Raw genomic sequence first — 26,782 nt, 5'->3', positions numbered from 1 at the left:
TCCTGTCACGTGCAATTTTGGAGAATTTTCACCGAATTAATTTCACCTGGACTTAATGTTTTGTGAGTTTTGACCTGTAAGCAGTTAGTCTCTGAGTTTTGGGGAAAGTTTAATGTGTCTTTCTGAGCTCAGTTTTCCCACCTGCAAACCTGGTGTCTCTTTAGCTTTTCAGGGCTGCTTTAGGCCTTAGTTTTATTTTAGGCATTTTGAGGTCCTTAGGCTGCTTTTAACAGCACAGTGAATTTATTTCCTTTTAAAAAAAGAAAAAGAAAAACATACCATAGAAGCTAAAAATAGGAGATAAAGAGTTTTTATCTAACCACAACTTTGTGCATTGCATAGAAAAAGCTTCCAACAGGACATGATGATGAAGCGGTTCATGGCCATGTTAAAGAAGAATGAAAATGAGCATCCCCCACCCACCAAACTGCTGAATCTAGCAGGACAGCTTTGCCGGGAGCTCCAGAGCTCTTCTCCTGGTCTGGAGAAGCTGGTTGAAGCCATGATGGAATGCAAGAACAAGAGAGATTTTCTTACTAACATCCATGTTGTCCGAGCTTGTGTGTCCGTTCATATCCATAGAGGGCAACATGATGCAGCCTGCAGACTCCTGGAGGTAGGGATGTGTTCTTCAGTTCTTCATGGAAACAAAAAGCCGTGGTAGAAAAACAGTAGTTAGGAGCCGTAAGTGCTGAAGTACCTGAAGTGCCGCACACGGAGCACTTCACTGTGGAAGGTGATAAGTGTGCATTGCCGACCTGCCAAAGCCTTTGCTGCGGGCACTTCATCAGCCAAGGGGAGAAAGGGAACTGGGTGATTGCGGCGTTGGCTGTAGCAGGATTTTTGTTCTACTGTGGTGGTTCTTGGAGTTTCTCACAATCTTAGGGCTCAGGACGTTAAAGTGTTGGGAAGCCCAAGATTAGGGGGCTTGGCAGGGTGGGAATATTTGTGGAAGGCTGGATGGTGCCACTCAAGGTGAGGGATTTTCGGCCTCTAGATCTGCTAATGCAGACGTTTGCACCGGGGAAAAGAAGGAATTAGGCAACTCCCTGTGTACCTGAGGGAAGGTACAGCGAGCCATGTGCTTAGATAATGCTACTAGCTCTGTCAAACCAGTGGGAATCCCTGAGTACACTTCTGTTGAGGGTTTTCTCCTTTATGCACAGTCTGAGTGACTCTCTGGAAAGGTTTGCTTATGCACAGTTTTGTTTTAGTATTGCGAGGCAGAAGAGAAGGAAGAACTGGTGCAACTCTGGCATGAGATTCACTACCGGAGGGTTATGGAGAAACAGCAGACAGATGCTCTGACACCACTGCAGAAATTCCGTTGCAGGAAGAGGTACTGCATAGTGGGGAAACCAGGATTTTTTTTCTCTGTAGTTTCTAGATGCAGGGGCTGGTTTTACACCTCAAGGTGCTGCTTCTTGGAGCTTGGTTTTTCTTGGGATTTTGACCACTTGTGGCAATGTGAGAAAATTGCCATGAATGTGAATTATTCCTTTTGGGTCCTTTTTAATCCCATTTTCTCCTGTATACAGGAATCCTCCACCTATTTCCCTTTGTCCTGAAGGTTTGAAGAATCGAAACTATTCAGAAGAAGTACGCCAGCACCTGTACAGGTTTGCTGCAGAGGTGACAGCAAATCCAGACAAGAAACAGCGGGTAGGGATATGGTAGGGATATTCCAATCAAGTCTCTTTGGCACAGAAAAGCAGGACACTGCAATCTAGGGTCTATAACTGGTTTAATTTCTAAATAATCCCTGTTTTCAAAAGGCTCACTGGGGCTGGGATTCCTCATATTTTATCTTTCCCTAAAGATTTATTTTAAAAATCATCAGGTTCATGCTAAGTAATTTCTCTTGGTGTGGACAAAAAGTTGAGGGGCAATAAATTCCTCACTGGGTTTTTAACAGTTTTAATTTTATAGTGATTGAGCATAGGCAGCCAAACAGCCATCACTCAGCAGAGCTCTATTACAATGACAGATAGTTCTGACTTGACTGAGTAACAGCCTATATAAAATTGCCCTTTGTTCATCAGAACATATTTTGTGCTGACTTTTAAAATGCTGGTAATTTGATGTGATAGCACAATAGGCTGTGTTGGTGTATGCATGGATCTACCTTCTTTGGACAGGGACAGATTTGTAATGGAAGAGATGTGTAAATTAAATCAACAAGTACTGTTGATCACTACCTTGCCAGGTGAGGGCTTCAGACTCCAATGTCTACCTCTGTGAAGCTGTCATTCTGTGGGAAGAGCATGGTTTGTTGAGGGATTATCTGGTGAGCAGCACAGAATAGCTGTGGCTTCCTTAGCAGATTGTCTGGGAGAGCAGGGTGGAATTTGTGTTTTCTATCAGCTCTGAGTTTATAAAATGGTCTCGATCAGATCCACTAGGTCTATCGGAGACCTAGTGAGTAAATGTCTCTGGCTTTGGAAGGTCTCTTTCTGGACTGCTTTTGGAACTGAAGGGAAATGCTTGATCATTTGGATGTGATTTTTTTCCTTTGATTTCTCCCTGCACCTGGGTTTGCAGGAGGGATTGGCTCGGGCCATGAACCTGCAGCCAACTCAGGTCTATAATTGGTTTGCAAATTATCGACGACGTCAAAAATCCCGCCTCCTTCATACGGAAGAGCTCAACAATTCGTGTCCTGAGAGGGCTTTGGCTTCCCACAGAAATGAACCACAGGATAAAGGATCCAACACTCCACAAACTGCAGGTTTGTCTCTTCCTAATGGGTTCAGGATGTAGTCCAGAGAGGTGAAAATCAATTTTAAATTCCCTCCAGGAAGGGAAGGATATTGCTTCTTCAGAACATCATTATGTGCTGATGGATCAAGTGGATGCTGGAGGACTCTGCTTCAGTGGAGTGCCTCATTGTTGGCTCCAGGCTGTCACTCCAGAGGAGCAGACACTGCTAACCTGTGCATCAACAGGTGAAAAGAGATGCCTGGCTTTAAGGAGGCACCAAATGAAAGCAAATACATGGGAAGCAGCAGGTTTTAGCTCTCAGATTTTGCAGTAAGGGCAGTATACTCCAGGAAAACCCAGTATTTCCATGTCCTTCCACAGACACTAATCAAACTTCAATCACAAGGAACACAGGGGTCTTGCTGCATGTGGCAGATGGGACTTGTTTTGTTGCCTTTTGTTGTAATCATTAGCATTGTTTACCTGCCTGGCCTGCACCTTTCAGGTGGATCTCATGTGGGCACCAGCCCTGAACAAATAGAGATAAACCACATGCCCTGTGAGCCAGGAGGGGAACAGACAGCTGCACCTCTGTATAATCCTCCTGAAGGAACATATTTAAAGATGCTGCAATCCAGGTGATGTATGGCATCTTTACAGTGACAGTTCAGAAATGAAGCAACATTTACATGTATTCATGGAATTGACTTCCATGTCGGTTCCTTGGGGACATCACTTGGGAGCCTTGCCACCACTGGTGGAAATGTTCCATGTCCAGTCAGAGCAGTTCATCTCCCAGCTGTGGAGGGCAGGATTCAGAAGTTTAGCTGGGGGTCCCCTTCTGGCAAAGCAATATGTCTGGCTGATTCATTTTCTCCATCATTGCAGCTGTATGCAGAGCCCTGAGCTGTATGAAGCTGGAACAAGCATGGCTTTGTTCACCACTCACAGCTCTGAACAACCTGTACCTTCTGGCACTGAGGCTGTGATGGAACCAGGAACCTGCTTTGGCTCTCCTGTGCTGCTGCCTGGAGAAGCAGTGAGCAGGGCTGCTGCCAGCCCCTGGCAGGAGAGCTTTGTCCTGCACTCTTACGAGTCCTTTCCCTCTGTGAATTATTGGATGCCCATGTGGTGGGCCCCTTACAGCATGGGAGGAGTCTCTGGCTCTGTGTGGACCCCAGGTGTAGAAGGTTAGTAAAACTGCACCCAGATTGTTGGCTTTAAGAGTTTCCAAGCTTTGCTTCCCATTGCTGTAAACATTGTTGCTCACTTAAGTAACATGATGAAGGAGAGCAGGGCTTATTTGGAGCTTTGGAGTTCCTCTTCCATGATAGATCAGTGAGAAAAGCTGTTGATTTAAGGTGTTGAAACAGACATTCTTACCTACTCTTTTCCCTAAACTGCAACCACTTCCATAAGATAGTGGTGGATTCCTTTTAGTGTTTCCATTGAGAGTCCCTCCAGGTGTTGTCTGCTCACCTTGCCCATTTGCAAGCTTCTGGGTTTTTAATGCCTGTCATCATTAAGATATTGTCTGAGAAAATCTGGGAACTTAACTGTGACATGATGCTTGTCTTCAAGCATGTGTTTTCACTTTCCTCTCTCTCTTGCTATTTTTTCCTCTCTTCCTCTTTGTCTTCTTCCTGTCCAGTCTTGTTCCACATTCCCACCGTCTCTTTTCTTCTCCCTGTTCTTCAGAATAGGTTTGATAGGATGCCTAAGTGATGCCCACTTGCTTTTGCTGTAGGTCTGTAGAGCAGGAAGGGCTGTAACTGCCATTCACCCAGGCTCTGGTGAATGTGGAGAAAGGAGAGAAGGAATAGCTGGGTCAGAGGTTGAGGCCATGTTATCTGTATCTGTACTTGTGTCTAATTTGAGCATTTACTTCAGCAGGTGTCAGAGTCCCCTTGAGCACGGTCCCCCAAGGTGGCCGTGTTGAAGCCAGTTCAGAAAGAATCATTCAGCAGTCAGATTTACAGGATGAAAGCTTAATCCTTAGAGGAGGACAGCTAGGGACCCTGGAATCTATTCTTCACAGGTAAAAGGAGGGAAAGCACAGGGCTGCCTAAAGGCAGGAATAAAAATGATACAGAGTCCAGCCATGTCTTGATACCCTGTTGAAGAGAGTTGCAGAAAAAGTGACACACCTCATTCCCAGAGACTGCTTCTCCTTGTGTCCATCCTTCTTTGCCAGTGTTTATATCTGCACATGGGTAGTCTTGTCTAAATATACAAATGTGTGTGTGGCACAAAGGAGATTTGGAACCAGACTAATCAGAGAAGATATGACCCCCTGCTTTTTAGGCGGGTTCAGTTTCTGAACTATTTGCTTGATTTTGGCAGAAAAGTATAACCTGTACTGATCCAGTGAGGGCTGGTTCTGTGGGCTGGGTTGGTAGGGCCGTTACTTAATCCTAAAATAGTTTTTGTAGCTTCACAACCTCATGACAAGATTATTCCATAGTGCAAGCTTTCCAAATTGGAAGACGGAAAAACAGGCACTGTTCTCTTTGTTTTCCACCTATAACAAAGGTTTCAGAGTTCAGATTTTCTCTGGGAATTGAGATAAATTCAGAGAATGCAAAACAACAAAAAATCGTGCAATTTTCCATATGTTATACAACTTCCATAATGTTACATAAAAATAAACGCTGCCAGACATTATGGGCTTCCTTTAATTTACTGATCTGCAAGACAGAGCAGGAGCAGCAGCCCCATTTTATAACCCTTCTGCTTGACACTGACCAGCGTTTGAGCCAGCATGATGCTGTCAGTTTGTCAAAAAGAGAGGTAGAAGAAGCTTTATTCCCACTTTAAAAATGAGGAAGCAGAGGCACAGAAGGCTTTGTGGCTTGTTAAATAACAAGCAAATGCAGTGATTCACTGGAGATAAAGATTGGTGAGGCTTTGGTCCCAGTTCCCTGCAGAAAACATTTCTGCCTTTTACCCCTGTTTCTCACTTGGCCTGGTGCCGTGTTCACATTCATGTCAGACTCCTTGCTCTGAATTGCTGGGGAGAACCCAGGTCAGGCATTGTAAACCTCAGGCTGTGTTTTAGGATTCACAGTTTTAAACACTGGCTAAAGATCATGAAAGATCAGCAAGGCTTGCTGGTAATATTTTGGCTGGATTTAAAATTGCATGTTCTGACTCTGGAGTGAGCTCATGTTTATTTTTAAAATATGTTCTGCCAGTAGAAGAAATCTATGGTGAATGCCTCCTTGTTGGGTATGTCAGTGTGCCAGGCATCCACACACCCTTTATCATATTCCTGTGAGGGGCAGGACTTGCTGCTTTGTTGGCACCTTTTGGTGAGGACATAGTTATTTGAATCCTATTTGTAAACACTGTTTAGTGGCCTGGTCCAGGTCCCCCCAAAGCCCTGACCTCCTCAAAATTCCAGGAATGCTATGGAACATCAATCTTTTTCAGAAGTGAGTGACGCTTAGGCTGCAATTTCGGCAATTTCATTTTGCAGTTTCTCTCTAGGGAGCCAGGAGAGCTCGTGTGGGTATTCTTGGGTAAGATCACTGCTCAGTCAGTGGGGATCACCTGTGTTGTAAGGCAGAGCCTTCTAACAGAGTCAGGGATTGTTACCAGAGTCCTCTTGAGCAGTCATGGTGCAATGAGCATCACTCCTCTGGGGACTCCTGGGGCAAGAGATCAATCTGGCTGGTCAAGGCAAATGAGTGTTGCTGTCCTGGAAGGACAGGGCATTGATGTTATCCTGGTTTTAGAGATAAGAGTAACACAAAGGGAAGGAAATTATTTAGCCAAGATCACCTATCTGGAGTGGACTCAGTGTTATGCTCTCCTTGCTTCCTGAGCACTGGGATAGAGCTACAAGTCAGCCAAAGGACCTTTACTTAACCTGCTTGTCTCATTTTTAAAGATGCTCACCTGGAAAGGATGTGGCCTCAAAGCTTATCAGAACAATTCCTGTTGATTTCTTTCATGGGCTTTTTACAGTCACTCCTACACACCTGGGCTGTGTCCAAACCTCTTCTGATCTCCAGGGCTGTGAGGTGGGAGTGTGAGAGGGAAGCAGGCTGGAAGCTGACTGTCTCCATCTGCTTCTGCTGCCTGAGAGGAGGGTTTGATCCAGCAAGGGGACTGGAAGCCCCTGTGGGACACCAAACAGATGCTCCCTTTTTTACAGATAGTGGTGGTGTATCCTCTTCACTCTGCAAATGTCAGGTGGAATGTAGCCCAGCTAATGGTTTGTGCAGAGTGGAAATCTTGTGCCTTCCATTTCAGAAAGAAAAGCACACTGAGCTCTGTGGAGCAGGGCATTCTGCATTTATGAGCCAGCATATTGATTTAGAAAATGTCAGTGCCGAGATGTTCAGGGTAGCTTACAGCTTCTGCCTGCATTTCTGGGATTCCAGCTCAGAGTGCTGGGAATCCTCCTGCTGTTGGGTTCTCCCCTTTGGACTGCCCAGCCTCCTGACACTGGCAGGCAGCGAGTCCCAAACCCACCAACAGAGGCTACTTTTTGGAACGTTGCATAACTGAATTGCAGAACTCGTTGCTAAGGGCACTGTGTATGTCGGTGTAAGTGGGCTGCAAAAAACCATGAGACAAATGCTTGAGAGGGTGGAAGAGGGAGTTGAGCCCATTTGTCATTAGCAAATGTGACTCTGAATGCAGCCTCCAGCAGAGGAGTCCCAGGGTTGATCGCTGGAACCTGGGGAGCATTCCAAGGAAGGGCAACTTGACACTTATCCTGTTGGTTCTACTTCTTTCCTGTACTCTGCTATTGGGCACCTCCTGTCTGTGCCCATATGGGCACTCACACTTGGGCTGTTCCTGGTGGTATGGGCACTGTTGTTGCATTAAAGATACTTTTGAGTACATGATGATGGGAGAGAACATCCCATTCTTGAGTCCCCAGTGCCTGCTACTTGATCCAGTGCCCACAGACTGATCTGTTTTGGGATCTGGCAGAGCCTCCAGGGGGCTGTGGATGGGGAAGCCGTGTCCCCAGACTCCACTGGTGGCCTTGGAAAGCTGTACAGAAGCATAGCCAATGTTGTGTCTTTGTCTACAGCCACATATTTTGACTCTTAAGGTGTCTGCTTCTAAAACATGTTCCAGGAGCTTTGGTAGACACCTCCTTGTTTATGGAGAGTGTTTTGGGGCAGAAGCAAAGTTGCAAATTGAGATGTGATTCCCTGTATACTGCTCCTGGTCAGGGCAGTCTTCCCACTGCAGAACCTGTACTTTCAGGTCATAACAATTTGGAGAAATGGGGCAGGCATGTAGACAACAGAACTCTATCAAATGAATTGCCTTTACAAGAACCCCTCTTGTCCTGCTGCAAAACATTACAGTAAGTGGCAAATACATAAATACAAATGCACTTGTATATAATATTTTTTCCAGTTCCTCTCAGACTGTGTTTGGCAATCCTCAGTGCCCACCTGATTCTGCACCCTGTGTGGAAGAAAACCAAGCCCTGGGAAAAAGCCAGGTAAGAACACACCTAAAGCTCAGAGAACGGAGCTCTGTACACACAATCCCCTGCAGCTCTCTCAGAGGAGGTGTGACATCTCATATCATATTCAGTATGAAACATGTTTGATCTAAGCATAGCTTCTGAAGTCCAGTTCAGAGCAAGCTGGGCATTTCCTGGCTAACACCCAGCAGATAATAGAAGGAAAGGTGGTTTTGTTTTTTCCTACTTGAATTGCTGGTCAGACCCTAATTTTACTAAATGTGTAATTGAAATGGTGGCCCAAAGATCCTGTGTATATCCAAAGTGTCATTTAAATTTTCAGCAATGGAGGGCTCACCTATAGAACAATCGCACAAAGATGGCTGCTTGAGGTCCTCCTCTCTAAGGTGTATTGCACAATTTGACTCTTCTCTCAGATCTCTTAAAATGTTTAATGTAATTTTCATTTGCAAGTCTGTGTTATTGTTGAGGAGAAGGGGTTTTGCACTGCTCTGAGATGGCTGATGGCAGTATACAGAGCTGTGTGATTTTTGGGCAGGATAAAGAAGGTAGTTCCATGCTGTGGATGCAGCCTGCCTGCCTTCTGATGGGGACTTCAAGGCAGCAGAGAATACAAGTTAGAAATCTTGTGCTTTCCAAGGGGATGGGAGCACATCTCTGAATTGTTACCTAAAAATAAGACCCAAGAAAGCCCTGTCTAAGCTGTACATTGGTGTATTTTTTGGCTTCATGTGTGTTGGTCTAACTGTCAGTCAGCATCCATTGCTGTTTCCCCTCCAGTGTGAGCTGCTGGGGAAAACCTTTTTTTGTAATCTCAAAAGAGATTACAAAAAGCAGGACCCATATCTGCTGACCTCATTATGAGAAGTGGCTGAGCTCTGAGGGCAGTAACAGAACCTCTTTTGAGCCCCTGAAAGCATCAATATAAAGATCTGTATCTTGGAAAGTGGCCTTTTTACCAGCCATAATGTAAGGCAGACGAGAAGGAAAGCTTTGGGCATTAATAATGAATGAGCCTTTTCTAAGATTCCCAGAGCAGGCTGTCTCTAGCTGGTTTTCATCTTGCTGTTCTGCATCCTTGCACTGATTTTTGCAGTGGTGGAGAAACATGACACTCAGTACACTACGGGCTGGGAGCAAGATACTGAGTGATGCTTGTAGATGTCAAATGGGACATCTTCAAATCTTTGTAATAATTACTCAGTTCAGGAATTCAGAAAAGCAATTTTTGCATATTTTAGCGTGTGCTCTATGAAAAGGAAGAGCTTGAATTGGTAAATGATTTTACAGCATTCTACAGACTTCCTGGGCACTTTGCTTCTTGCTGAATCAACTCACTCTGGGCTTCTGGCAAGAATATGCAGATATTTGGTTCCTATGCCTGAACCACAGAGGTGCAGGTGAAAACTGTCTTTTGTCCACACAACTCAACTTTTTTTTTTGTTGGTAACGCATCCTATTAGAACCAAAATGAGACTATAATGAAAGCAAGCAAACAAACAAAAAGTTAATTCATTTTGGAGATATTTCTTTCTCTCCCTGAGCAGAGCTCCCTTGTTCAGGACATCACTTCCTTAATTATTTAATTACTGTCTTACTCTCAGTTACTGGCTTTTATAGGAGCCAAAGCCTAGGGCAAAGTGAAGGGAATTGCTCTGCTCTGAATTCCTGGGAGTTGGATTGGGCATGGATTGTGCTCATCACTTCTACACCCACTGATGGATTACTCTGCCTGAACATGGAGGGAAGCAGGTCTTTGCTGCTTCACGCACACAGCCCTGACCACTCCCATCACACACCTTGTGCTGCTGCCTGCCCAAAGGAGCTCTTCCACTATAACCAACTGTGTTAAAATCACACCTGGTGAGGCTTTGGTTCCTTCCCGTGTCTTTCAGGTCCTCGAGGATCCAGTTGTTGACTCACTGACCAACGACATGTTCCAGGCAGCATGCCTGCTCTGTGAATTTTCTGACAGTGGACGGATGTGACCTGCCTGCAGATTCACTCCATGTGCCTGCAGTTCCTCAGGAAATACCCCACTGCTTCCTTTTTTCCCCTTTTTTTTTAATAGAAGGGGAATTTGACAGGGAGAGGAATAGAGTAAGGGAGAAGGAAGGATGGATGTGTGTTGAATGGTTACAAAGTTTGGTTTAGTTACAGTTCTAGTAAGAATTTTGCAAAGGATAGAAGAAAGCAAAGGTGCACTGTGGACTGCAGTTTTTTCCTGGAGCTGTCTGAAGCTGCACTGTAAATGTTAAAATTATCAAGGCACTGGTTCTGTGGCAGTAACATAGATCTAATCATAGCACTGACCAGATCCGAGTCCTTGGTTGCATCATGAAGGTAAATGAAACTCCTGTGCTCAAAGGAGTAAAATTTGGTTACATTGCCTTGCAGTGGATATTGGATAACCTTTTCTCAAGCTTGGAAAATAAGGTCTCAGTAAGTGCTGGTAAAATACTGCTGTTTCTTATCCCTGCCTTGCTGTTGTACTGCAGGGTGTAACTTCTGGAGTGTTCCATACTCCGTAGTGCCACAGGTGACACAAACTGGAGCACAGCAGAATGTTCAGTGCTAGGCCATGCCATTGAATTGGTGTTTAATAAGTAGCAAGGCAGGCCCTTCATGCAGGTTTAAACCAATCCTGCAAGTTATAGGGTGGGGTTTTGGGTATTTTTCTGAAGTGTTACTGTTTTTTAAAAAATCTGTATTGCAAAATGCATCCCCATTGCCAAACCTCCAGGATATACAGGAGGAAGATGCCTCCCTTACCTTTTGTTACAAAGTTTTCAAGTAAAGATTTTCACTTACTGTTTCTCCAGAGTTCATTTCTTTCAAGGTAAGGATGTGAAGTGATAACTTTCACATGGCAATTATGTATTAAAAGGCAGGACCGGCTGCCCTGGGAACACTTGCGGGTGCTGAGATCCTGAAGCCTCCATTATTTTGGTGGATCTCACTAGGAATAATAACCCCTTTCTTGTTTGTGTTGGAACAGCGGTGCTTGGAAAGGTCACACACGTTGTCGTTTATTGCCGTCAACAGCGGGGCCGTGAGTGAACCGGCCATTTCTACAGGGAGCAAAGCTGCCGGGCTCGTAGGGCCGCACGAACACCGTGAGGGACGAGCCCGCCCTGCCCTCACAGCCGCGGCCACCGCCCGCCCGCTCCCCTCCGCTCGGGGCTGTTCCCGCCGCCGACACCGCCTCCCCATTGGCCCTCGGGCCGCCCGCCGCCGCCTTCCCATTGGTCCGCGGCCGTTGGCAACAGCGACAGATATATCCTGCCGCGCCCTGATTGGCTGTCGCCTCCCGCCGAGCCATAGCAACAGCGGGGCGCGCGGGGCGGGGGCGCTGAGGCGGCGGGAGCCCTGAGGGGCGGGCGGTGCGCGGGGCTGTGAGGGGCGGCCGGGGCTGTGAGGGGCCGCCGCGGCCGCGCCCGGGGAGAGCCCGGTCTCTGGGCGCTGTCACCGTCCCTTCTGCGGCCCGCGGTGCAACGGAGACGCGACACGGTCAGGAGCCAGCCAGCGACGCTGCTCCGTACAGAGGCAGCAGCCCCCATAGCAAAATTGCCACTGGATCTTGCTGGGCTGCTGTGTGAGATCCCAAATAAGGTACTTTAGTTTTCATCCCTGCTGATGACGTGTCACTACAGTGACTCTGACTTAGGCGGCCAGTGGTACATGACACATGTGGATGAGAGCCGGGGAGTTACACTTCCCTGCTGTGGAAGATGTATTGGAGTAGAGGAATGATGCCTCTCTTACAATGAGATGTATTTTCAGTTCCTTTCAAATACTTAGTTCTGTTTCCTGTTAGGGGAGATAAGATTAGATTAACTTTGCCTGTATAGAAATTTTAGATAGCTGTCATTCTATATCAGTTATTTTTGAAGAAAGCAAGCCATGCTAGGGAATTGCAGGTATTTTGGCTTGGCATATAAGTGACCTTTGTTCTACCACATGAACAACACCAATGTCCTAAGACCTTGTAAGTTTTAAAAATAGTTCAAGAACACAGTTGTTTTGAGTTTTCAGTTAAAAAGAAGAGGCTCAATTCAGCAAAATTCCTCAGGAGTGCTAGAACAACAAGTCTCTTTTCCAAACTTAAATCTGAAAAAGGATTTTCAGCTAAAGCAGAATTAAGGCCTTTTCTCTTATACTTAATGAATTTCATTTCTGAATTTGGTACAGTTGCTCTCTGGAGGACAACTGAATTTTCTAGGTAATTTCCCAGGTGAAATAACTTATTACTTGTCTGTAAATTTATGTTAGACAATTCAAAGTTTGATATGTAAAATCACGCAAATTAAATGTATTTCCCTTTAAGAGACGTAAGGTCAAGTGGTTGAAGTACAGCATATTTTGGCCCACTACTGCCTCATGTCGCCTGGATATTGAACCTGCACAAAGCAGTTTTGAGGAGCTAATTGCATTTGGGCAGGAATTTGCAAGTGGTGCCTACAGATGGTCTCACAGGGTTACAGGGGGCTGAGCAGGGTTCAGGGGGGCTCTGCTGCCTCCCCATCCACGAGCCAGAGCAGACTGCCTGGGGAAGAGAGCAAGTGAACCTGTGCTGAATGCCAGTGGTGCTGCTGACCTTCTCTGCCTGTGCTGCTGCCTGGAGTTGGTCTTTCAAGGAGAGCCTAGTGGAGTTCTTTCCATTGTATTGGGGTAGCAATATGTTCAATTTGTGCCTTACCTCGTTCTGGTTTCCTGGATGTGATTTGTGTCCCCATCGTGTTCTGCTTTCCCTGTCCCACCATCTGGAGCAAGCTCTGGATGTGTTTGTGTTGTTCTTCCTCGGAGCTGTACTTGGAAGCACGCTGAGCACGTGGCTGACCTGCCCCGAGCTGAATGTGCTGTACCTGCTGTTGTCATTCCTCCTCCTCCACATGGCTTGGCCTAGCAAAGGAAGGAGCTTGCCCTAGATAGAAAAAAAACAAAGTTATTTTTATCCTAAAATGCATGTAAGAGCCCAAAGTACAGTGCCTGTGTGTGTTGATTTGGGATGGAAATCTAGGAGCACTTTCAGAAGTTCTGTTACTTGACTCTCCCTGAGGTGAGAGGGACACTTTCCCCATAGGCAGCATCCGTGTTTTCCAGCACTGCTGCTGGAGGTGGCTTTTCTCTTGGCAGTTCAGCAAGGTGGAGGCTGAGGGTGGTTCTGCCTGGAAGTGTGCTGTGGAAATGGCTGTGTGGAGATCCTGCACAGCAGCTGCCACCAAAACTTCCCTGAACAAATCCTTGTTGCTGCTGCAGGGGATGGAGGATGTGAGCAGCAGCTTTTCCTGCTCGCAGTCCCTTTGGCAGTCCTGCTTACTGTCACTGGGGCATCCAACACCCGCCCAGGACAAACGCTGGGAGACACAGCTTCCAGGAAGTGTTCTCAGACCATTCTGGATGCCTGGCTCACCTTTCTTGGGGCCTCATTTTTGGAGGAAACGAGCACTTGGTGCAGTGACTCAAGTAGGGCACCCAGAATAAGAGGCCACTTTTGGAAATGTCGGCAAAGGCATTTTGTTTTATCTCTGCACCTCATTAGTCTTATCCCCAAAGTCTTTCATGTTATGTTCTACAGTGAAAGGTCATTGTTTCAGATCAATCATTTTCAGTGGGATTTAATCCAGTTCTAAGTCAAACTAATCTACTTTGGTAAAGGTTGAAGGGTAGTAAAAATTCATGTGTTAAGACAGATCTGGTCTTATTTTTTAAATGTGGCTGCTGATGCTGAGTCCTTAATTGTTTATGCTCAGCACGAGGTGTCTTTCAGAGAGGTTCCAGAAATCATAGGATTGAGTTATTTTGTGTTCATATTGTTTTTTTACTTCCAGTATTTTCTGGTTGTAACAGAAAACAGGTTGTTTCTTTTTCCTCTTACCTGTAGAGCCTCTTTTCAAAATGGTGCTCTGGTGGCAGCTGCTGATAAGCAGGCTTTTTCATGTTTTCCTGTTGAAGCTTGTAAATCCTGGTTACTTTCCCCTCATTATATAAAGAGTAAAACTGCATTCTTCTACCTGGGAGGACTAGCAAACACGCTAATCTGAAGTAGCTCCTGAGGAGTTAAAGCTGTTTTCAATTAGCTACTGTGTTCTCGCCACTTAAAGGAACCCCCACAACTGAGCATGCTTGACAACCCCCTGTGCATATCCCTGAATCATTCTGGCAAGGAAAAACTGCCATCATCTTTTATTCAGACATAGTGCTGTTTCCTCACTGGACTCTGAAATGAGCAGGTGCTGGAAGATAGCACATTTTGCCAGAGAGTTCTGAGGGTTTATCAGCTTGTGTCTGCACAGGATTCTGAACATGCAAAAGGCTACTGTGTGTGAATACTGAATGGTGTTAACTACACTGCAGTGATCCCAAATAGGCTTTGGGGTACAGACCTACCCCTACCTGTACCTGGGGTACAGACCTACCCATGAGGGAGCAAGAGCTTCACAGGTTTTGTACAAATCAGTACCCTTCTGTTATAAGGTGTGGGTTAACAGATACACAATGTACTTCACCACAATGCATGGCATGAACCCTGTTGCTGCTGCTGAGCAGCGCTCAGGCAGTGTCATGTTTCTTCATTCTAGGATTTACCCTTGAGTTATGAGGGAGGGAGGTTCTGTGAGTGATTCAGGATTAATATGAAATTGAAATATGACAAAGAGTAGAATATTTTCACACACTGTGACAGCCTAGAGGCTTGTTAAACCGTGGTGTATGGTTTGGCTAGAAGTATGTCACTGAAATTACAGTCCCTTGTGGTTTGGGAGAGAATCATCACACTACAGCTACACCCACTTCTATCTTGTGCTCTGATCTTGTCATTGGTTACACCATCTATCCTCCTGATGCACATTTATCTCACTTCAGTGGGGGAATGTGCTGCTAGAATTCTAACAATAAAAACTACAGATAGTCCTAAGCCTCTGGAAGAATCTGACCCTACAGCACTATCTGAGCATCATGCCCCATGTAAGGGCCAGCCACAAGTATTTCCAAGATCAGATGTTAAACTCCATCTCTTTCTCTTCCACAGTTGTCTCTACTTTATTTGCTGTGATGTGGAAGCTGGTTAACCTCCCCCACCAGTGGGTGGTTTCTCTTCTCTCTCTGTGTTTTTCAGTATCTTGTCCCCAAGACTTTCATCATTTAGCAGTTCCCTAAATAAAACATTTCCTTGCTGCAGAAAGGAGAGGGAAGTTCATTTTCTCCAGGGATCAGGAGGATGTTAGTGGCAGGGACTTTGTAGCAGCACTGCTGTAGTTCCATGAGACTCAGAAAGAGTGGCACAAAGTCTGTGTGCTCCCTCAGTGCTTCCAGGACAACAAAAGGGGAGGTTTTCCACCGTGGGGAAGGCCTGGGAATGGCACATGGTGCTTTCCTTGTGGTGTTGCCTCTTCAGCAGTGTCCCTGCAGCTAAACATCAGCCCTGGGGCGACACCTCTGAGCCAGCTGTGGTGTCCCCAGTGCCCCTGTGTGAGTGAGCCCTGAACTGGAATGGCATTTCAGCAGCAAGCTATTTATGGAACATGGCTGCTGGCCAGCCATCAGATATGCCTGTGGAGCAGAGCCACTGCCTTAGGTCATAGTGCAATTTTCAGTGCCATAAATTTCTCCATCTACAAATTCTTGCTGGGTGTGGTCACTTTGTGAACGATTCTCAGTCCTGCCTCATGAGAGCAGTATTCCTGAATTTGATGGGAATCATGGAGTGATGCCTGGCATCCGAGCTCAGCAGGGGAACCACAGTCAGGCACTGCTTGCACCCCACTCAGCCCTCTAATAAAAGGCCTGCTGATTTTTCCTTTTCCTTTCCATTTTTGTTTTAAGACATCGTGACTCATAAATACTGTAGAAGATTATAAAACTCACTGTTTGAGCTCTAATTTGTGTTTATTTGTACCTCTGTGTAACTGTGGAGCCTGTACTGAGGGTGAAGATGGAGAGCAGTAGGCACTGTGTGCACAGGAGAACAGAGGTGCTCTCCCCAGGCCTGGGTGTGAAATGCAATCCCTTCCCTTTCTTTAGCTTACAGCCAGACTGTGGAAGTGCTGCACACAACCTTGCCTTATTTTAGCACTTTTTCTTGAAACTGTTGAATTTAGATGTGTATCTGGTTTTGGAGCAGTGAGGTTATACATGACCTCGTGGATTCAAGGTTAGGAATTTCTGAGATGCCTTAGACTGAGGAATAGCTGTTTTACAGAAGCCTCAATTAAGGAAACCAAAGCATTTAATGAGAATGTTTTGTGCGTGTGTAGATATATCCACATATATTTGGCAGATTAATGCAGATTGGTTCAGTGGGTGAATAACTCGTTTTAAAAATACTTTGTAATCCATTTCCCTGGGGAGTCTGAAGCTGCTGTACAAGACTAGAAAGCTTCTGGTAAACCCTACATATTTTCAGAGCTATTGGAATGCTTTGCAAACTGACTAATCTCTACTGAGAAATTACTGCAACTGCAAAGGTTCCCAGCTGAAGTGAACTGGGCAAAGAGGATTGGCACATCTCTCACTACTCTGGCCTAAGGGTCAGATGCATTAAAATTGGTAATTTTACATGGAATCCTATATTTTCAAAATCACATCTTTGCTGTCTATACCTAAACATTTATTCTAAGGTAAAATCAATGCAAGTTTTAAAGTAATTCTGATAATAAATTGAGCTGATGCTTGGGATCCATTCTGTTCAGGTTTTGGATGTCACTGCCTTCTCTTAGAAACAGTGAAGACAGAATCCCAGTGGGAAGAAGCCCCATTTGGCTTGCTGGGATGCATGCACAGTGGTGTATGTGCTTCACACTGCTGCAAGGGCTGTTTCCAGAATGTTCTGGCAATCAATTTATAACTTGCTAAGTTTTATCTTTCATGCCTTATTATACATAACTATCATTTATTCTTATTTGTCATCTTTATTTATGTCTTTTAACAAGCATTATTAATCTAATCCCTTTTAAAACCACAGCATTTATTTTAAATGGCATTAGGGTTCAGTGCACAAAACCAGCAGTATTGGAGTTAAGGCTAAAAACTTTTGTCTGACACCAGGGACCGGCTTGACTCCTTTGAGGTGGTGTGAGAGTACCGAGGGTGGTGGAGAGCACGGGGAGGAGTGCGAGCAGCCTGGTCCCCGCTTCCCGGCCGTGCCACGGACTTGCTTTCCTTCCCTTGGGCGGTGAGCTCAAATTGCCCAGGTGCTCTGTGCTGAGCTGTCTGCAGGTGAGCAAACCTTTTGCTCGGCTGTGCAGCATCCCCCACACCTTGGGCACTGCAGGCATGTTTAAATGCTGCCCGGGGCTCAATGGGAGAACTTCATTATTTATTGTAAGGGATGAGTAACGCGGCTCCCAGCGTTTCTGTGGGCACCAGCAGCAGTTCGTGTAAAGTTCTTACCTTGAGATCATTTTTATGTAAGAACGCTAGACTGTCAATTCATGAAAGAGGAGCTTGACTATTACACATTAAAATACCTAGTAAAATTGAATTTAGCTGCGTCTCTTAGGTAAGGTAGTAGAACGGCTCCGTGGTACCACCCCCCCAGCCGGGCTGTTTCAAGGCAGCCGGGCTGCCGGGTACACTCCTTCCCCAAAGCGGCACGGCCGTGCCGCCGCTGCAGCCCGCGGCCGCACGCAGCAGCCCTGGGGCTGGCCAGGGTCGCGCCCGTGAACGCGGAGCGTGCTCACCCCGACCGTGCTCAGTGGCGGCCCGCCCGTGCCTCGGGCGAGGCCAGGCAGGCCGGGCGAGGCGGTGGCGGTGGCCCGTGCCGTGCCGTGCCGTGCCCCGTCCCGCAGTGCCCGCGCCCCCCGCCCACCTCCACCTTTGCAGCAGGAAAATGCAGCACTCCCAGCGCGCACGCGCGGCCCGCGGCCGGCGCCCCGCGATGGCTATTTATAGCAAGTGACGTCACCTAGAAATAGAGCGCGGGGGAGCGGCGCCCCCTCCCCTCCCCTGCAGCACCGCGGCTCCGCCCCCTCGTTGCCTTCCCGGCGCGCAGGCGCGGGCGGCGGCAGCAGCGCGAGGCTCCGAGCCGCACACGCCGCGGTCGGTCCGGGAGCGCGGCCGGCGGGCGAGGCAGCGGCGGCCAGCAGAGCCCAGCCCGGCACGGCACAGCCCAGCCCGGCACCGCACAGCTCAGCCCAGCCCAGCCCGGCACAGCCCAGCGGGCGGCTCCGCTCACGGTTCCCGCTCCCGCCACCCGTGCGCGGCCAGCCGCACATCCCCGCCCGCCTTCCGCTCTCTGTCAGGGGCGCGCAGAGCCCAGCCCGGCAGCCACCACGGAAGCGGCCATGGGGGACCGAGAGCAGCTGCTGCAGAGAGCCCGCCTGGCCGAGCAGGCGGAGAGATACGATGACATGGCCTCGGCCATGAAGTCGGTGAGTGGGGCCGGCAGCGTGGCGGCCGCGGGGCGCGCTCGGGCAGGAGTGTGGCGGGGGAGGGAGGGAGAGGAAGTGCGGGCTGGTCCGAGGCGGGGTCGGGTCCGGGGAGGATGCGAGCCGCCGGGTCCCACCCGTGGCGGTGAAGAAAGGAGGGCGGGAGCGGGAGCCCGACCATCCCGCCGGGACACCTCGCCGCTGTGCGGGGCGGTGCGCGGCACTACCTGCCTTGGGGAGAGATGAGACAAAGAGCAGCCGGTCCAAACCGGACCCTTTCAAAATGTGTTTCCTTCCCCCCCTCGTTCCCTCCGTTCCCCGTGAGGGCTGTCTCGCAGCCCTCCCGCTCCCGGCTGTCCCACCCCGGGGGTGTGGCTGTCCCCATGCCCTCCTCTCCGTGTCCCCACCGCGCCAATCGCGCTCGCAGTGCGGCCATTTGAATGCCGCCCGCCTCTCCTCGCGGCGGGAACGCCGTGCATTCCTTCCCTGCTGCAGATGGGCCCAGCCTCGCCCACCTCCTCCCACCCTGGTGGTGGGTTTCACCTTGGGCGGCATCTCCCCTTCTGGGCACCCGCCAGCGTCTGGGGGCGCTGGTCCTGTGGCGAGGGCGCTGCGGCGGGGCTGTCTGGGGACACAGCAAGAGCAGCCCCTTCCTCTTCTAGACGTTTCTATTGCCTCTCTGTAAAAGACACGAATAGAAGCCTCACTCACTAGCATCAAAGACAGTAGCTGCGTCCAGGTGTGGAAGCTACCCCCTGTTCCCGGAGTTTCCCGAGCTTTAACGTTGCCTTTTTGCCTCTTCTTTGTAGGGTAACAGTTTCTCAGTGCATTCCGTACCCTGTTGAATACTGAAATGTGTTTTAACAATGTTACATTTGCAACTCTGCTCCTTTCAGAACCAAGCATTGAAAATTATTTGTACTGATCTGACTGTACTAATCCATAATAAAATTGTAGAATGATCAAACCTGCTATGTCTAGTCCTTTTTTTGAAAACAAAGCATTCACAGGTTTGAATGTTCTGGGTAATGTTAATGTCACTGGATGCTTAGCAGTGTCTTTCCATATCAGATTACAATTGGTTTGTTCTTGCTGATCTGTCCTTTGTGAACACCAAAAGCCCCAAGAGGAACTGTTTCTGTTGAGAGTTCTGCTGTTTGAAGGCAGGAGATTATTTTAGTTCGAAAAAAAGCAGTTTCAAATGGAGCCCACATTTTTGTTGTAAGAATGTCACCTCCCTTAAATGAGGACAGTAAAAAGACACTAATTTTGCTGCTTTTGTTCACTTTTGTTATTATGTTGTAATAAATGTTACAACCAGTCCAGTTCTAAAACAGTGATACTTCTGAGTATCTCAACACCTGAGCCACAAGATGTTAAAATGAGGTGTGTTTAGAATTGTAGCTCTAGAGTTCTTGATACAAATCATGTAATAGTAACAGCTCTTTCAGTTGGTAATTTTAAAAGATGAAAGGGAGAACCCACTAAAATGTACTGCTCAAGAAGACAATTTCTAGCTGTTGCTAGTAGAAAGTTTTCTGTTTCTCCAAGAACTGCAGACCTACACTGCATGTGTGGACCCTGGGCACGTGTGAAACCATGAGAACACAGTTGCTTTGCCTTAGGAAGTGTGTAAATAAAGTACTTACAATAGTGTGTATGTCTAGTTGTCTTCAAACTGCTCTAACTGCTGTGCAAATTTGCATTCATCTGGAGCTGAGGTATTCTCATCTGTAGTGCCACTTCTGCTCACAAAGGAGTTCTGTGATCGTGAGCTTCTGAAATTGGGAGCTCGAGAACATTTGTAAGTAAGTGGAGTCTTGAAACTTAGAGATACTTTTAAAATACCAAAAGCAATCTGAAGTCAAAAGCAGCAGTTCCCTCATGTAGAGCTGTTCACAGTCTGTTGCATGTCTGTGATGCAGCATCTGTTGGTTGCTTGGCTTTCCCAGGTGTTCACCCCAACACAGCAATTTCCAGAATGCTCTCCAGTGCTGAGCTTGATTTTGTAGGTGTGAGCATAATCTGTGGAATGCTCTGAGGGCTGGCTCTCCTCACAGCTCCTACTTCTGTTTCAGTGATTGCAAATAACAGAGATAATTCAGAGAGCTTTTAATCCATATAGCTTAAAATTGAAGTCATCTTGCAATCCAGAGAATTTAGACTTCCTCCAAAAGGAAGGAAATCAGTATTCTAACTCAGAAATCTATTCTCCAGGCTGTCTTGATTTGAAAAATGTATTTTAATTTTTTTTTTAATCTCTGAATGTAACACATTGATACTTTTTAAAGGTGCTGTATGAAAGTAGTGTGCTTTCAGTGCAAACTGAAATCTGAATAATTATTTTCAGTTTTAGATATTAGCACGCTTTACAATACAGAATGTAGCCAACAGCATGGTTGTTACTTCAGAAATGTAAAGTAACAAATATTTGATTTAGTGAAAGTGTATTTGCCTGATCTTTGACTCTGACACTGGAGAAAAAAATGACAAGGCTGCAGCTTCATCTGGCAGCATAAAGCTGGAGAAACATTCATTTTTTATTCCAATCAATTCCTTCTGTAAAGAAAAAAGCTAGACCAAGTAGCAGTTGTAGCTTAAAAAAGGAATGTACTGCTCAATGCAAATTTTTGTTGTAAGCTTTTTTTTTCATGGGAGAATTCTAGTATTTTCTATTGTAATGTGTGAACAGGAGAAGAAAATGAAATAGTTGCTGTTACAAATAATTTGGTTTAGTTTACTGAACCCATGAATTTGTAACTATTAAAGTCATTTCAATAGCAAATACAATCCTATGTAAATGGCATTCTTCCATGGGGCATGGTACTCGCATTGCATTAAATGCTGCTCCAGGATTCAGCTGCTTCAGACAAAGCTTACACGGTAGGTACAGAATTGTTTCTCAACACACTGGAGAAAGATGCTTTGGGTGTAAGTGTGAAAGGTTCTCAGCTGATGCAACAAATGCTTCAGCACCCAGAGGTTGCAGCATTGAGTACCCTTTGGTTTAGATAATTCCAGAAACCATGAAAAATTGCAGCTGTGTAAGCCCTTGGGCTTTTGGACAGTAGTAATCCTAATAAGTAGTGCTTAGGACCTCTATTGATTTATGTTGCTTTTCCAATGTAACTACATAGTGGTAAAAAATAATTTACTGTTTAAAATTGGTAACGTGGGTGATGTGAGATACAGAATTTTTTTAAATTAGTCATGTGAGAAATACTACACAGTGAAATAAATTTAAGTATTGAACTAAATCTTTGAAACAATAGCTCGAGGTTCTAGTTTGTTATGTAGGCTTTATCTGTATATATAAATGGACTTAAAAACTGTGGGATATTCTATATTTTTAGTACCTATCCCTGAGTGTCTGGTTTGGGGTTAATGAAGTGTGTTTGTGTAGGAGAGGGGAATGAGCTGTCTCTCATGGAAGCAGTGCCTCCTCTGCTGGGAGATGACTTCTCATGGCCTTCTCTGGGGTACCTGTGGCTACAGAGCTTCCAGCTCTTGGTACAGAGCTCTGAACCCACATGATACAAGAAATTGATCTGGTTTAAATTCATTAGTTGGTTTCTATTTGTTCCACAAGGATGGACTGCATAACTTTGCATCAGGCAAGTTTTATTCATTTAACCTGACTACACTGGCTCAGGTACAGCCATTTTTGCAGCACCTGGTTCAGAACTGGCTCTAGCTGAGTGATGTGCTCTGGCTGACAAAACCAGAATGATCACAGGCCACTGACTGGCTCAGGTCATGGGTCTGCTCTCCATGGTGGAGCATTCACTTTGGGGTGTTTTCCATGGACAGGAGCTCAGCTTGCTGTATGGCCTGTGTGGGATCACACACAGAATTAATTTCTGAGCTGATGAGTGCTGCCACACTCATTAGCTTGTGCAGTTAGGAATTCAGGGTTATAGTCAGGATTCCTTTTATATGCTCCCAGTTTGGTCACTAAACAGTGAAAGAACTGTTGATGTCTTTACTAGAGAAAATTCAGGTAGGTTGTGGTGGAGACTGTTGAGGAAAATATTGATTGGGAGCTACGATGAAGATTCTGAAGATGTCATTAGAGTTTATTCCTGTGCATTTCATCCTCTGTAGGTTGCCTTTTATTCTATTAGGACAAGCAGAGCAGTGTCTTTTGGAACTGTGGAAAAGTAATTCTGGAGATAAAACTAATTGACTTAATACATTTTAAGAACAAAACCTAAATTTGCAAGTAAGTTCTCTCTTACTGTTAGAATTATAATTCACGTACAGTATTTTTTTGGATCTAGAAATAAGCACATTTGTTAGAACGTTCACTGCCTAACCAGCAGTCTCAGAATAGTGTAAATATTTGTGACTTGATTGTTTGTGGTATGTAAGTTATATGGTATATAACACTGGTGCCTGTCAAGCAGTGTAAATGTGCACATTTTAAAAAAGAAATGGTTAATTATTTCAGCAGTGTCTGAGCAAGGACAAGTTTATTTTCACACCAAAGTACCTATCCTTAGAATTCTAGTGACTACTTTTAAAGCAATATGGCAAAGGTAGAGGAGTTTCATTTTCATCCTAATTCCTTTGAGTTTAATTTCATTAATATAAATTTTAGAAAGTAGAACAATTTCAAGTGACCATGGATGTGATAGCCTGAATTAAAACACCAAGTGAAATAGGCCTAAATATGCAGTATTAGAAGTATTATCCTTCTGTCTCAGCTTTTTGAAGCAGCAGTTTGAAGTTGATCATGGCTTCATTCCTGATTTGCTGTCCTATTTCTGTGCAGATTCTTTCATGTCCTATCCCTGGAATTTGTCTGCAGCCAGTTAGCAGAAATCAGGGTAACTTTTGTATTACTGTGTAATCACTCACTATGTGTCTGAAAGAGACCATGAAACACTAATTCCATTTGTGCTGTTCAGAGCTTAAAGACTGCAGTGCTTCCATCTCTGCTGTCAAATGGATGCAAGCAGCAGGAGACACAAGTGTGACAATTGCACCAGCTTCCAGTGTCGCTGCTGTGCTCCAGAGTCAAAAAACTGGTGTTCTAGGTACACTGAAATTCATCACTGAGTGTGTAGTCTGTATAATTACAGCAGGCTTCCTAAAAAACCTGAGCCTGCCTCTGTGATTACTTCTCCATTACACAAGCTTGACTCACTTTTATTCAGTGAATGTTCTTTGCAATGGCTTCTAAATATACTATGGGATTTTGCTTTTTTAAGTCCTGACTGCAGAACAGTTTTAAACTTTCAATGTTACAAAGTTAATCCCGTCTAAAAGGAATTTTGGGTTCTAGAAGAAGTTTTGAGTCTTGCACTTCGTGATGAAAGTATGGAAGGAGGTTTGCACACTCTTGTCTAAGGCAAACCCTTTAAATTTGCTCTTTGTCTGTATTTTCAGGTAACTGAGCTAAATGAGCCCCTCTCAAACGAGGATAGAAACCTGCTGTCTGTAGCCTACAAGAACGTAGTCGGAGCCAGACGTTCCTCCTGGCGTGTCATCAGCAGCATAGAGCAGAAGACCATGGCAGATGGGAATGAGAAGAAGCTGGAGAAGGTTAAAGCCTATAGGGAGAAGATAGAAAAGGAGCTCGAGACAGTCTGCAATGATGTTTTGGCTCTCCTAGATAAATACTTGATCAAGAACTGCAATGACTTCCAGTATGAGAGCAAGGTCTTTTACCTGAAAATGAAGGGGGATTACTACCGCTATTTGGCAGAAGTTGCTGCTGGAGAGAAGAAGAACAGTGTCGTGGAAGCCTCAGAAGCTGCCTATAAAGAGGCTTTTGAAATCAGCAAAGAGCACATGCAGCCCACTCACCCCATTAGGCTTGGGCTGGCACTCAATTTCTCAGTGTTCTACTATGAAATCCAGAATGCCCCTGAGCAGGCCTGCCTTTTAGCTAAACAAGCCTTTGATGATGCCATAGCGGAGCTGGACACACTAAATGAGGATTCCTACAAGGACTCCACTCTCATCATGCAGCTACTTCGAGATAACCTCACTCTGTGGACGAGTGATCAGCAGGATGAAGAAGCAGGAGAGGGCAATAATTAATAAGCTTTCCTCTGATCCCTCTTTCATCCACTTGGCCATCCCCATCATCACCAATATTTCCTTGCCACAGTCACACTAAATATCTAGTGCTAAGCATATCTGTATTGTACAGCTGTTCAGATCTGCTGTCCACTTTATCAAGAAGCAGTTTCAGATGAGTCTTCATGGGCATTGATGGATTGATTGGTTTATTGGCCCTATTTATCTTAGTTGCACTTGAGCAGTGCAGAAGGAGGCATTTTTAATTTGCCTGTTGATTGGAAAATATGGAAAAGAATAATGGAAAGTGATTGAGGATAACTAGATTCCAGTTAGAGCTTTCCATTTGAAATGAGCTGACAGTTCTGTTAAGCAGTACATTTTGTGCATGCAAAGTAAATTAGCCACCCCAAATTTTTTTCAGTCAAAGAAAACAGTTAAGCTGATGTGAAATGACAGCTCTGTTCATCAGTTTACAATAAACTGTTTGAAATGTGAGGTTTCAGTAGCAATTTGGTTTTTTTGCCTCTAACTTATGTGCACAGTTTCTTTAAATGCAGTGCATCTACCTAAGAGTTTTGATACTTGTAACCTTTTGCAGTTGTTTTGAAGAATCATGAATTTATTTTTTGTAAACTCTTTGGCTGTTTAGTTGTCTGTGTATTCTGACAACTCTATGTCAATATTTGCCCATGTTAAGATGGATGACTGGGAAGCCAGACTTCTAAATTAAATGTTTTGGAATTAAGTGAATAAAATAAAATGCTGCTTCAGGGATGTTATCTCTACATGAGCTGTCCTGTCTTTTGTTCGGAGCAGAGATAGAATTATCCAGCACATCACTGATGGGTTAAAACATATTTAATCAAAAGTTTAATGAGAAGTTGACACACGCTGAACAACACAAAAACACAACCTAGTGTGCTGAAAGAAGAACCCAAACCCACAAAACCCAAAAGCACCTGCAGTGGGGGTCACTTCTGTTAAAGTGGAGTTTCCCAAGGTGGTTTATTTAGTTGTTTGCTCAGTCCAAGAGCTGCTGGACAGTTGTAAAGCACAGAACTTACCATAACTGCAGAGACTTGTGTGTGCTTCTGTCCACTGCAACTTCTAAGCTCTTACAGGTGCTGATCACCACATCAGCTTTACATGTGACTCTCCCAGTAGCTATTTCATATTTACCTGCTTCAAACAGAAGCAATACTTGCTGCTAAAGACTGCCTTTGTCTATTTAGCTCACTTAAGTCTAGTGCACAAACGTAACACTGTTTTTGTTTTCTCCCAACAGTTAGAGCACATGCACGTTTATTGGTGCTGTACACACTTCATGGTATGTCCCAGAAGCAGGAGAAGTTAGCTGTATCCAGACTGCCACTGGCACCTGAGCTAGCTCAAAGGTCATGTAAGTTCTCATTTACCAGAACTGATAGTTTTTAATTATAGAAATAATTATTACTGATCAGAATTACCCACAATGACTGCTCATACTTTTTAAAAGCAGTGCACTGGTTCTTTTAAGGATCCAGAGTTTTAGAATTTTTAATAGTAGGTTTGTGTGCATTTATGTATTCTATCATCTTAGAGATAATTCTGTCTTTATTATATCAGTAAAATTGGCAACAATTAAAAGAGTAATGCAACATCTGAAAAAGGTGAAAACACACACACCTTCCTACTACCCCTGTGGAACCAGTAAAACTTGGCCATAAGATTGCCTTTTTACATAGAAACACTCCGGATGGTTAATAAAATACTGGCAGTTGGTAGGTTTATTTCCCTTTTGATAGAAGTACCTGTCTCGTTGTTACCTTTTTTATTAATATTTTTTTTAATTCAAAAGCCAAGGGGTCCTTTCTCATCTTAGTTACTGTCTTGTGCAGACCCTTTATCACAAGCCCATGAGCATGATGTAGTTTGCAAGTGAGTCAGCAGGTCTGGCATCTCTGGGCTGGCAGCTGAAGGTTGGCTGTTGCCCTGGTGCAGAGGATCCCAAGTGGAGACTGAAGCCATTCTGCAGAGTGATGCTGTGTAGCAGTGGGTTGGATTCCCAGTAGGAAAGCAGTTACTTCTCCCACATTTTCCAGCCAGTGACATGCAGAGCATGTTTTTGTGGTTGTGTTTTGGTTGGGTTAGTAGAGAGTTTTCTATGGAGCAAGAAAACAAATGCTCCAGTGCAATCCCTATCCTTGTTTACACTTCAGCAGCTTTTTCATTTCCTGGGCCCTGGGAT

At 45.4% G+C, this 26,782-nt stretch overlaps 2 protein-coding genes across 2 annotated transcripts; both read left to right on the top strand.

Annotated features, from left to right (window-relative positions):
* Nucleotides 1-71: 71 nt before the first annotated feature.
* On the top strand, nucleotides 72-18,328 carry ANHX (anomalous homeobox). Its single transcript, XM_039726073.1, has 10 exons — nucleotides 72-616; nucleotides 1,215-1,339; nucleotides 1,539-1,662; nucleotides 2,542-2,728; nucleotides 3,206-3,338; nucleotides 3,589-3,890; nucleotides 8,086-8,173; nucleotides 10,054-11,770; nucleotides 17,204-17,374; nucleotides 17,981-18,328. The coding sequence occupies exons 1-8, from the start codon at nucleotides 362-364 to the stop codon at nucleotides 10,082-10,084; spliced, it is 1,245 nt and encodes a 414-aa protein (XP_039582007.1). The 5' UTR covers nucleotides 72-361; the 3' UTR covers nucleotides 10,085-11,770; nucleotides 17,204-17,374; nucleotides 17,981-18,328.
* Nucleotides 18,152-25,340, top strand: YWHAH (tyrosine 3-monooxygenase/tryptophan 5-monooxygenase activation protein eta). Its single transcript, XM_039726074.1, has 2 exons — nucleotides 18,152-18,528; nucleotides 23,917-25,340. Exons 1-2 carry the CDS (start codon nucleotides 18,442-18,444, stop codon nucleotides 24,571-24,573), a joined length of 744 nt encoding a protein of 247 aa, XP_039582008.1. The 5' UTR covers nucleotides 18,152-18,441; the 3' UTR covers nucleotides 24,574-25,340.
* Nucleotides 25,341-26,782: the final 1,442 nt, after the last annotated feature.

The sequence above is a fragment of the Passer montanus genome, unplaced genomic scaffold, assembly GCF_014805655.1.
Source record: "Passer montanus isolate IOZ18808 unplaced genomic scaffold, ASM1480565v1 scaffold57, whole genome shotgun sequence".
In the NCBI taxonomy this organism is placed as follows: Eukaryota; Metazoa; Chordata; class Aves; order Passeriformes; family Passeridae; genus Passer; species Passer montanus.
The sequence above is the reverse complement of the archived record's forward strand: the minus strand, read 5'-3'. Positions and strand labels throughout refer to the sequence as shown.

Coding starts and splice junctions, on each gene's coding strand:
- YWHAH (XM_039726074.1), top strand. CDS start 18,442: ATGGGGGACCGAGAGCAGCTGCTGCAGAGAGCCCGCCTGGCCGAGCAG. Junction 18,529..23,916: donor TGGCCTCGGCCATGAAGTCG/GTGAGTGGGGCC, acceptor CTGTATTTTCAG/GTAACTGAGCTAAATGAGCC.
- ANHX (XM_039726073.1), top strand. CDS start 362: ATGATGATGAAGCGGTTCATGGCCATGTTAAAGAAGAATGAAAATGAG. Junction 617..1,214: donor CAGCCTGCAGACTCCTGGAG/GTAGGGATGTGT, acceptor GTTTTGTTTTAG/TATTGCGAGGCAGAAGAGAA. Junction 3,339..3,588: donor TTAAAGATGCTGCAATCCAG/GTGATGTATGGC, acceptor CCATCATTGCAG/CTGTATGCAGAGCCCTGAGC.